This window comes from Passer montanus, unplaced genomic scaffold (genome assembly GCF_014805655.1).
Source record: "Passer montanus isolate IOZ18808 unplaced genomic scaffold, ASM1480565v1 scaffold53, whole genome shotgun sequence".
NCBI classification, from domain to species: Eukaryota; Metazoa; Chordata; class Aves; order Passeriformes; family Passeridae; genus Passer; species Passer montanus.
In genome coordinates, this window is record NW_024370263.1 from 214,702 (window position 1) to 227,318 (window position 12,617).

The window sequence follows — 12,617 nt, forward strand, 5'->3', positions numbered from 1 at the left end:
TTATCCTTTTTTATTCTGTTACAACTCTGCAATGAGTTGTAACAGAAAATTGCAACTCTGGTTTCACAAACAGAGGATTAATAGGGACATGGCATTCTTTTCATGCACTGGTCTGCTACATAAACCATGGAGGATGTATATAAAAGAAACACACAAACACCTGAAATAGCATTGCACGTCAAAGTTTGGCCAAAAAGCTATGAAAGAGAAAAGGCTATTACTTTTTAATTTAAAAATAGCCTAAATTTGCCAATTAATGAGCAGAGAGATGGCCCAGATTTCCCAGTCTGCAACTTACTGCTGAAGCGGACGGGCTGTGCCATGTTGACGGCGTGGAAGCGGGTGGTGTCCCCTGCTCTCCCCCAGCCGTGCCTCGAGTCCACGTTCTCCTTCCCATGGTAGGCTCGCTGGTCCCCTGTCAAGCCTGGGGACCAGGAGGAACAGTTAGTGAAAGATGCAAACAAAAGCAGATTTTGTTTTATTAAACTTTCTCTGGGTTTTAATTCAAGACGTGTGTGATACCTGACTCAGGTGAGCAAAGATGGCAGGTGCTGCAGTAACAGCTTGGCCATTTTACTCAGCAGGTAACTGAAATACCTTCAATTGAAAAGAACCAACAAGCCATTACATGAGTCCTGCAGGGTAAACAAAATATTTTGGCAGATTCCTACCAGCCTTCAATTGTACACAGGACTTGCTGCCCCTCATTTCAACTGCTGCAGCAAATGCATCATCCCCAGCACATTGTATCTGTTCCTGTTTACAGAACTACCCACTCCCCAGCTGCTTTGTTCCTCAGCTGTGTGTTCAAGGACATAAGACAACTCCTCCAATACATTTTCCAACACATGCTCTGAGATGTAGGATGTAATTAAAACCAGGAAAGGAGACTGATCTTCAACCAGAAGAACGAGGCTTTTTTATTCACTCCCAAGCTTCTAAAGGAAAAGTTAGTTGATGACTTCTGAAATAAACCCCCCCCAGCCCCTCATCTCAGTGTCAGGGTTAACAGGGGTACATGACCACTAGATTCAGTAATGGTGCAAGATGTTATTCAAGAAAAGGGGCTGGAGGGCTCCATGTGCCTACCAGGAGTAAATAAGGAACACCCAGTTCAGGTGGAGGCAGGGGGGCCAGAGCCAGCACAACTAGCAGGTTCCTAAGCAGGAAGGCTGGCACAGTGGTGCAGAGAAACCTTAGAGAAAGATGGAGGTGGGCACCAAGAATGATTAACGTGGAAACAAGAGATTAACCTTGAAAAGAGAGTAATTAAAAAACCAACAATATAAGCATTATACATATCTGCTTGTATGTTATTAATACTACTAGATGTTATTGAAGGTAATAGGGTTTAACCAGCACAGAGTTATGCAGACATTCATTTCTATATAAAAAAATCTCCTTATTTTCCTTTAAAGCTGATTAGCTCCATTTAGCCTTGCTAAACCAAACAAACAAAGTCATGATCCCAAATAAAGAGAAGCTGCACAGTCTTTTTCAACAGGTTTAACTACATCTGTTTGAAATATATATGAAACCACGTCAATAAAACTCTCTCTTTTCAGACTATCTTTGCAAAGCAAGAGGTCCACAGCAATTTCATGGTAATTTAAACCCCGAGCTGCAGGCTGTTCACTGCATTACCTGGGGGAAAGACCTCCACAAGACCCAACATCAAACAGTGCACTCCTTGGAACAAATGTAGGCACTGATGAGCAAAACAAATCCCTAGCTGGAGCCCAGGAACAGCAGAGTTGCTTTGCATTCATCTGTCTCTAGCATACTGAGTTTGCCCTGGGTTAATGGGATAAGCAAGGGCTATTTAATTATCACGTTATCCTAGGAATTACATGTCTACAGAGATCACCCATTAAGGAATGGCTGTGCATAATATACTCACATGGCCTTACAGGAATAGAGCACAAATTCTGGTCTTCAGTATTAGAATACACTATCTATCACAGGCAAGAAGTCAGTGTCAAGAAACTCAGACAGCGTACATTTCAAAGCAGGCAAAATGGTAAAATTATTTGACAGTGAAGATTACTGATTTTTTATTACTTTAAAGGCTAATCTATTTTTAGTTTTAGAATCTGTTTTTAATCCTAATGGTTCAGTAGCACTATTTACACTATGATATTCAGAGCGATACTGAGACACTGAAAAAGCAAATCTTCAATTATAGCAAGACTTTAAAAATAACACTAACTAATGTAAAATGCTTTATCAAATTCTACTGAGCTCAGCATGGGGAGCTCTATTTTCCCCCGGCATTAAATGGTAACAGCAAAACCCAAAGAACCAGTCAGAACCAAACACATGAAGATTGAGTTCCCTCTGAGAAGTGAGAGCAGATGCAGCACCATATGGCTGACCCTCCGCAGCTAAACACAACGCCCACGAGGACTTAACAATTTATCTCCCCCAGGAATAAAACAAAAGTTCACAGGTTTTAACATGCAAGGTTAAGGAAGGGTTACACAGGCTAACATCCTAAATTAACAGAATTTATGCCAGATGCTTTGAAAAATAGCTGCACAGATCCCACATAAAGAGAGTTCCATCCGTCTGCACCCAGGAAGCAGAACTCATTCCTTCCTCAGCATCTGCCCTTGTCAGCAGATTCACTGCTGAAACCAGGACTGAAGTGGCACAAAGCAGCCACCACAAGCCACTTCTTCAAGCCCAATGCTGTCAGCTGCTTAATAAACTGGTGCTCTTCAAATACTAAATTGCTTCTATTTGACCTGAATATCTGTCTCCCAAGAAAAGCAACAATGACAACTTTTTCCAGGGCAATAAAGAGATGCTAACAAGCCTCTAAGTCACTTGACTGCCATGAAAAGCTGTTGCAGATTCTGGTGGCAAAGGTAATTGGACTGGATTTCTATTCCACTTTTGCAACACTCTGTGGAAGAGTTTTACGTGCTGTTCCTACTTCCTTTTTACAAATAATTTTATCTTTAAAAATAAATTAGAGTGCCATGGACTCAGAGATACAACTTAACTCAGAAGATGAGAACGTAACCCTGTTTGAGTGTTTCACAAAGGAAAAGCCATCATTTTCAGTGCTTACATGCACACTTCATATCCTGAAAGCAATGAAATTTTGGAAGATCAGTTATTTTTCAATATCTTTATTCTTCTAAATGCTACAACCACAGGCAATAAGGCAATAACAGCAACAGTGGTATTCTTACTAGCCAAGACAGATATAGATCTGTTTCACTGACTTTATATAATTACTCCAGAAATGTCATTTGCTGGCTAGTTGGGACAGAAAATGAAAAAATGGGTTCAAGGAAAAACTCATGGGGCACTATTTTTTTCACCCTTTGAATATTAAAGTGGTGAACACAAGCATCCTCCAATGTGTTTCCCAATGGATCAAGTCATGATTAGTATTCACCCAGCTCCTTCCAATTTACAGTTGCCATCTAATTTGCTCCAGCACAATTATAGTCTAAGTACAGGGCTATCCATCAAGAGAAAGTTGTCCAACAGTGGTGGTTCTGTGGCTATTTTCAGTTGTTTAAAACTTGAAGCTACCAATTCAGGATAGAAGTCTGCCATGCCATGATGGCTCCTTCTACCTTTTGGAAAACTGTTTCACAGATGTCAAGTCACTCAAGCAAAACCCTTCGTAAGGATGGATGTACTATGTCAAATGATGTCAAAATTAAACTGCCTGTGAAACAACCAGGTCTTGCCACATCTTATTAGTTCCAAGATTTGAGTTGCTCCTGTTTAAACACAGATTCTCAAAATTTACATAAAAGCTGCCTTCTCCCCAAAGGTTCAAATTTTCTGTCCAGCATATTAACTACTGAAAGCTTAGAAAGCTTCAAATTCTATCTGGTAATTTAAGAGGTGAGAGAACTTCAAGATTAAGTCCAGTTTTGTGCCTCAGTATTTGGAAATATAGTTCAGGAGCTCCTAGAGAGGAGTGATTCTTCTCAGATCAAGCAGCTCCATGCTGTGTGTTATCAACTGTATTGTGCAAGGACATCAATGCCAAGCAAGAACAGCATCCTGCTGTGCTGAGTGCTATTCAAGGTAATGGACTGGCAGAAAACAGCTTATAATTTAAACTACACAAGGTAGGGTAAAAAAAAATAAGAGTTCAGCAAGGGCTCAGGAAAGGTGTGGAAATGCTCAGAAGTTTTTATCATTAATACCTAGCTTTGAAAAAAAGAGATGAACTAAAAAGTGCACAAATGTCAAGAGTCACTTCAACCATACAAAACATCCTTGGTGAAACAAAACACAAAGCTGGTTTTGATCACTTCAAAACAGGTTGCTGCAGCTGCTGCTTCATCAGAAGGGAAAGATGTAAAACTGATATGGATAGGATTTATGAAGGGCACTTGAATTTAAGACATCCATTTTCATTCATAGGCAACAGAAAAAACCATCATCCTGCAGTTTGGGAGGAAAACACAGCCAGAGCTCTACTAAACCCTGCTCTGCTCAGCCTCCTGAAAATGAGTTACACCACAAGGCCTGCAAAGAAGGCAGGATATCTGCAGAAGCTGATCTGATATTCTGGTAGAAGCAAAGCTGGAAATCCAATAAGCAGTAAAGGTAAACTGCAGATCCCTTCCCTCTTATGGATTTAAATACAGAACTTTTCTAAAGGTGAAAAAGTTATGTTTCTACTTTGATTGCCTGTGTAGAAACACGAGAGAAAGTGATTAGAAAGAATAAATTCCCACTTGTAAAAGTTCTGGTTCAAGACATTAATGCCTGTTTCTACCATTTCACAAAATACACCACTTTGGGATAAACTATTTTTAGGATCATTTACTGTTGACATGAAAGAGTTCACAAATTTCTTGAAGCTCCAGTGCTAAAGCAGAAACGAGTCACAGGCACATGCTACATAATAAACCCTCCCAGCAATTTTTAGTATTGCTCACAAAAGTAGGCAGACACTGGTTTTAGTCTGTCAGAGATGAATTGAGGGAAATCACTGCTGCAAATTCCACTGACACATGGGTGCTTAGTGGGAAGGGCAGGGGGAACAGTACTTTGCACATGGCAAATTTGGGACTGAAAGGAATTCCATGTTTTAAAGGAAAATGGTCATTGTGATAAGAGATAGTAAGAATAAAAACAGCTACAATGACAATCTTCAGAGAAATATGGCAAAAAATAGGCATCTCACACACTTATTTAGTCAATGAATTAAATGTCTTACTTGTGTTCTGAAAACAACATCAGAAGAAATTTAAACAAAAAGTCTTACAATTTGGACTGTGTCTTGCACTTCAGCCAATACATGATTACCAAACTAATTTATTAATCATAAATTCTCTTCTTTTAATAGGACCTTTGTTACTAACACAAATGAAATTAGACCTAAAAAAGGTGAACCAGCAGAGGCCAACAGCTTACAATGGCTTTGTAACAAACCTTTCAAAACACCAACATGACTAAGGAGTCAGTGAAACACACTTTTAACACCACCACAAAACCCTAATTCACTGCCATTGATCTGTTCCGAGTTGCTCATGTTGGAGTGTGCCATTAGTAGCTCAAAGGCTGAGGATTAACAAGCTCCACAACCAGATTCAGGGCCCTTTCTTGCATGCTTTATTTTCATGCTTCAGAGAGTTTTCAGGCCTTTTAATTTAAGGATGTTATAATTCTCCAAGTTTCACAAGTCCAGGTGGCTTCACTAACTAGCTCTTTTAGTCTTCAGACTGCCTTTATTGAAGGGAAGAACTTTTTAATTAAAGTATTTACATTTAGCTGAATCATCATACAACTGCTCATCTAATCCAAAGGTATTTTCTATATTTAAAGCTGCATCACTTCTTGTTAATTCAGTGGCCAAAGAAGAAAGTTGCCACTCCTCAGTATGACTTTGATACTATTATTAGTAGCATTAGCTCCCCAATCAATGTCTCTCCTGTGACTCGTCACTGCTTTCCTCAACACAAGCACACTGGGCTCTTCCAAACTGGTTCTGCCCTCAGGTTTACTTTCATTGATGCTACTCCTCTTTATGCTCCACCACAGCATTCCCATGCACACCAACCTCTTCTATTCTTGACAGCTCTGAACAACACCTGCCCTTCTACACCCATGGCAGGTCACAATGCAATCCCACCAAGTTTATTGTTACAGGTATAATAGTTTTTACATCCTACACGAGTACTTCTTGCTCCTCTGGTTTGCTGGCTGTACTCCTCACATTACTCTGCAAATATCTCAGTTCTTTCACAAACACCACACCTGCTTTCTGGCTGTTTTACTGAGCACAGCCATTTCACCAATTACTTATCTAATTATTCCTCTCATCAAGTGGAATACTTTTCTCTCTCTGCTGTCCAGCATTTTCCCCTCTGGTATTTACAGACATTTTTCTTCTCTTCCTGCACACAGACATGGTGGTGAACCAAGTCTCTCCCACATTGCATTTCTTTAACCTTCAAGTTCTTCTTATCATATCAGGCTAGACAGTTTACACCCCAAACACAACACCCAAACCTATGCATTGAGAAATATTACTCCCATAAAATCCTCCTATCAATATACCAAACATTATTTGGAACTCCAGTCCTTAGTCAACACCACACTGGTGCACACTCCAAGCAAAACTTAAGTTGCTGACTAATATATCAGGAACAGGAGAAGATAAAAATAGTTTTCTATTAATGTGGAAGTTCAAATGTTCCCACAAGCAAAGTTTTCAGTGCTTTTTGAGTAAATCCAAACATAACATAACTCTGTCCTCCCCTAGCCACTGAATTCCATTATACTCCAGAATTTTATTATGTCCGTAGCTTTTTTACATTTGGCCAAAGTTAGCTAAAAAGAAGAATAACAGCACAGCTATAAAAGCAATTTTCTTTAGGACATCCACACTGTAAAGAATATCCTTAAATAGACTATCAATGGCACAGCTTAATTTTCAGTGTCAAAAGAAACTATGACTGTTTTTCCCCTTCACATTCACACACACAAACTAACAAAAAATTTTCTTAAAAGAGCACTGACATTCTTTCAATTTTTTGTCCATAGTACACACTGGGGAGATGGCTAACTCTAGCACAGTTTCAAAATTTGAGTGTTAGATTTTTGTCTCTAATTCCTTTAGATAATATGAATATTTAAAATAATTTGTTGCTGTGAAACATCAATGTTACTATTTTGTAGCACCTCTCTAAAATAGCTGAGAACTCAGAATGATGAATGCTGTTATGGCAATGCCACGGAGTTCACGTGATTCTCTGACAAGAAAATGAAGTAGTACACTGGAAAAGAACTTCTTAAAACAGTTTTTGAATGTAATTTAGTCACGCTGTAACGATAAAAAGCTTTCAATTGTGCCACAGTTGAATTCATGCTTTCAGATACCCGTCTCATTGTTCTTAACAGAAAAAAAATTACAGGTCAATTCACTTTTAAGATACACAGAAAGAGCTGCCCTAGCCTGTTTTTCAAGAACAACTGAAAACCTTCAAAACTGTGATTGTACAGTCACAATATTTCTTGGCTTGTTTTTAAGCACAGCTCAGTATCCAGTAGCTTTAGCAGAGATCCGCTGCTGGTGACAGGCTCCTCAAAGCATATCCAGGAGCTTATGAAGTGCAAATACACCAGCTTGTCTGGCAGAGCAAAGTTCCCCACTTAAGCACAAGAAGCATAATCAGAACAGGGAGCAATAAAACAAGTTCTCTACCCAAGTCCAGCAATGTCACCCAGCACCGTCTGAGCAATGCACAACCAAATCAGTAGTTCCAAATTTCACCACAGGCTTATGTGTCATTTCAGTTTAACTGCAACATTTTTTCCTTGTCAGGAAAGTCTCTTAAACTCTCCCCATCTTCAGGATAACTGCTCTGACCATAAGAATGGAAGGATAACTCAGACAAGTAAAAAACTGTTTGTGGTATTAGCTGCTGAAAATGAAGAGAAGCCAACTCAGTCTTTGTTAATAATGGCTACAGTTCTACCAAACAATAACCAATTTCAAATAAAAATACCCAAAAAACCTGAAAGAGTCAAAGTACTGCTGCAAAGTAAGCTGGTACAGGGCTATGGGTAAGTGAATCTCTTAGATGTAGTGACCTGGACAGTCCACTTCATCGCTCTCATCCTCGCAGGTGGGCCATCCATCACACTGCCAGTTGGAAGGGATGCACTGGATGGTCCCACTCCGACACGCAAACTGCCCTGGGGTGCAGCGGAGCTCTGGGGAAAGAGAAAAAAAATGGTGCTTTGTTTGAAATGGTGTTTATGCTTGCAAATTTATACATATATTAATCATCTGTCATGTAATGGATCACTGAAGCACAACGGACAAAATCTCTGGTTAACTCAGCCTGTTAAAAACTCCTTCAGTTCAGATCACCTCATGTCCTAAACTGCATGTCTGTGGTTTTAACAGACAGGAGGGTATGGGAAATTAATTCTCTCAAGACATCCGTGGTAAAACCTTCCTGATGAGCAGCTATTACTACACCATTACCCATTTGCTTCTTGTGGGGCACTGAGGAGTGCCTGTTCAATTTTCCCAGAGCTAAAGTTCAACAAAAATATGCTTTGATAGGTAAGCACTGCATTATGCAACAGCCTCAGAATCCTATTTCCATTCCAATCACTGCATATGCCAGAACCCACTAGACTTGCACAAATGCCCAATCTGATTTAGAGACTTTTCACAGAACTACTTGCAACACAATATCTATATCCATGAACCTGTTTTCACTTTCTAGCTTCAGGTCTTTTGTAGAATTTCTCCCTGTGAACATATCCTTTACTAGAAACTGTCACAATCTGCAAACATGTTGCTCCTGCTTTTCTGAGTTCACTGCCTACTTGCCATCACTACACTGTCACACCTAATTAGCATTATAAAAAGTACAACTTTTTTTAAACCTTATTTTTTTCAATTCCATCTATCAAATGCCAGAACCTAATAACTCAGCTTCATTTTATGTCCCTCAAAACATTTTGCAGGGAATAAAAAGGTCTGTCTACAAAAGTGAACAATCCTAAGCTTGTTCACAGCCAGTCTACCAGTGCCAACACCATCCACAGGTTCGCTTTTGCACCTAACCATCATTGTCCATCTTTCTTCTAGACAGTGGTTGTCAATTTTCCAACCACTGTTTTTGAGCAATTTAGCATATTTTCCTCTCAGTGAACTGCACTAATCCCAGGTAATTTATGTCTAGAGAATGAACACCTTTTCAAACATAAAAAAGATGTTTATATGTAAAACATACTGATTTTGAATGGATCCAGAAGGCAAGTATCTTGCAGAAGGAAATCACTAAAAGAGAATTTAAAATACAGGTATGCATTCTCTCATCCACAGTTTACAATGTAAGAGCAGACTGTAATTGCAGCTGTTACTTCTTGAAACACATGCCTCAGCTAAATCAAGACAGAGGTCACATTTAAGTGTTCAAACAACATGGCTGGGCGTAATAAACCCAGTCACCAGGCACTCTCAATAAAAGCTGTACACATACACCTGGTAATTGGTATAACATATTGATAACAGGCTTCTAATTTGATGTTAGACTAAAATCCAGTCCTACTACTGGTTCCTCTGTAAAGCACAGACCTGCTCTTCTAGAAAAATAAAAGCAGGCACATCCTCTTAGCAACCACCTACTCAGAGCAAACATTCAGGTCACAAGATGCTAAGAACTCACACGGACCTGCCAGACTACTGAGGGCAACAACAGACCTGACAGTGTTCTCACCCATTTAGAGCTTTACTCAGCCCAAACAGCTAACAGAGAATGAGCACAGGGGAAATGGAAAAGAAATAAATTACCAGTCATAATGACTTCCCCCTCAGAAAAAAAAAAAATAAAAAGAAAGAAGGAATTTATTTAGCCTGAATAGGGAAAAGAGGAATAAAATGGTTGAGGGGGGTGTAAACACTAGAGGAAAAGCTTCACTTACCCAATATAGCAAGAGAAAATTTAAAATCTATCTTTAAGCTAAATAATTTAAAATCTAATATCTATGAGATAATTAAATCTCCTTCTAACTTAGAGGGAAAAACCCAACAACACACAAACCACCAAATGAAACAAATACAAAACCTCAAGCTGAAACTGAAAGCACTCAGATTTCCAGTCCACAGAAAGCACCATTTGGTAAATGATTGCAGCTTCTTTCGCCACTTTTGCACAAGGTCAGGACACAGTGGGAGGTTCCTTAGAAAGTCTTGCTGCTACAGTTTCAAGGACAGAATTTACACCAGGGCCTGTGGCAGATCTTTTAACATCAAAGACTACTCTCAGCCCAGCTCCAGGTTTGCACTGCATCCACCCTTAGTTAAGGCAGAATTCAGTACTTTAATATAAACTTGAGTTTATGTTTTACTGCTTATTTTCAATGGAATTGTCACATACACCCTGGAACAAAGTTATTCTGCATCCTTCTGGCTTCACAGACAGCATCCACCAGGAATGCCAACCTGCACAAGGGAAAAACAGTCAAGAATACTTCTGTGTGTCTGCAATTTCATACATGCTATTACTATTTTATGTACAATTACATGACTGGCTCAGATAAAAGGATGACTCCATCTCAGCATTATGGGCATTAAAAAAATGCCAGCTACATGCTGTAATGTCATTGCTTCCTGTGTTAGAGACACTCCTCTCGGAAGAATGTGGATACATGGAAGAGTACAAAACATTTCTAGTAAAACACCTTTCAGACCAGCTGTACCATTGTTCCCAATGGGGATCATGCTGTCAGATGCACTAATTATTTCAGACCAGGGAACATGAACTGCTATGCAATTCTGCTGTGGAGGGGGCAAATGTGACACAAAGAAATACTGTGGAATTAAAATCTCTGTCAATAAGCCATCCTAAGCCATCCCGACCCATAGCCATCAGCAGTAAGACACAGACATAAAAACAGATGGAAGTCTATAAAAAAGCTGTAAGATACTTAGACCAGGAGTGGAGATATTTGGGAGAAGCAAGGATGCACAGGGTATATGCTGGTCTCCAGAACCCTGTGAAACATTTCATGTCAGTAGCCTATTTTTAAGTTAAAACAGCAGATAAATGAAAACATCTCAAGCCCATCTCCACCACAGAAAAGGCAAGTCACACTGCCAGCAGCAGGACAAGAGTCAGGAAGATGTATGGGCACTACTGAATAGTACAACATTATGTGACCATCCATCTTCCCTGGAATGCAAGTAATCACTTAAAACATGGTCAGACTTTGTACTTTCCAGGAGTGTGGTAAATAAAAACTGCTTCTTCACCCATATATTTTCAGTTCTTTTGAAGAATAGCAAAGATTTCAAAAATATCAGTACATTTCTGTCCTTAAAGACAGATATCCCTCACAGTTCACAGCTGATGATGGTAACTCAGAGCAAGAAAGGATGAAGAATGTACCTTAAACTATCACCTCCACACAGCACTAAAACCATACTTTCTACCAGCTGTTAAATGCAGAAACATTTCATATTTTCAAAATCACTGGTAAATATGTAATGGCACAAGTTCAGCTAAGAGCAAGCAACTGTTGGAGCAGAATCACAAGACAACATTAAGCCAAGGGCATCAACAATTGCCTCGAAGTGAAAATGTGGAAATGCAACCTCCCCCAGCACTCACGTATGATGTGATGAGTGACATCAGCAGTATAATGATTCACATGTGCAGTTCTAACATAAAAGGCTTTTCTTTTCAGCATCAGATGCAGTCTTTGCTATGCTACAAGATGAAATTTAGTACACTGAAATCGTCTTGCAGAGCAATTAAATTTATCTGGCATTTGCTGGGAAGAAAGGAGACAACTAAAACACTGAAAATAGCAGCAATTGTAGTTTTTGCACTATAGAGAGCATAAACTTGCAAAAGATCACAAAGTTCAGGCAGTGTGGGAACGTGAAAACACTTGAAGCAGTGAGGTGTCATGATAGTGAAATGAAGAGACTGTCTCAGAGCACTTCTACAACATTAACCCTCACCAATCTTACCAACCAGTGCATCCTCATGCCAGTTACAACAAAGTCCAGAACAATTCAAGGGTTTGCCAAAGGCTACAGACAAGATGAACCTGCAGGAAGCCTGCTGGCTCTATTCCTCCATGGTGACACCGTGGTTATTCCCTAGACCCCAAGCAACCCTCTCGTTCACCAGCACACCTGCACCAGAGAAAATTTCTGCCAGAAATATTAAGTAACAACAGTGTGTTCTCTGGTAGCACTTCACCTGTTTCACTACCATAAACTGGATACAGAAAACAAGAAATTCCTTAATTTCATACAAAAAGCAGAAGAATCGAAATCATATTCAGACCATCAATTCTACAAGCTAAATATATAACCCAAGATAAAACTTACTGTCAAGTGAAGGCCAAAAAAAAACCTAATACCAACGTGCTTGGACATGTTATTAGATAATATAACCCATCCACAAGTCATTCATCTGAAAGAAGTCTTACCAAGGCTAGTTATGGACTCGTAATTTGAAATTTAAAAGAAAACTTACAAAACAGTTGGAAATTTACTTCATCAAACCAAAAATGACAAGATTATAAATAAATTTAAACACTGCCACACAAGATGCATTCCTCTGCTTTAGCTGTCACATATTTTTCTAAGCTAGCCA

General features: G+C 39.4%; 1 protein-coding gene across 2 annotated transcripts in view; it reads right to left on the minus strand.

Annotated features, from left to right (window-relative positions):
- DGCR2 (DiGeorge syndrome critical region gene 2) overlaps positions 1-12,617 on the minus strand; it is a 45,235-nt gene that overhangs the window by 16,743 nt on the left and 15,875 nt on the right. For both annotated transcript variants that reach the window (XM_039724397.1, XM_039724398.1), the window contains exons 2-3: positions 8,080-8,202; positions 299-424 (exon numbers count right to left, since the gene is read on the minus strand). In XM_039724397.1, coding sequence (XP_039580331.1) covers positions 299-424; positions 8,080-8,202 — 249 coding nt within the window. The remainder of the gene's footprint in view (positions 1-298; positions 425-8,079; positions 8,203-12,617) is intronic.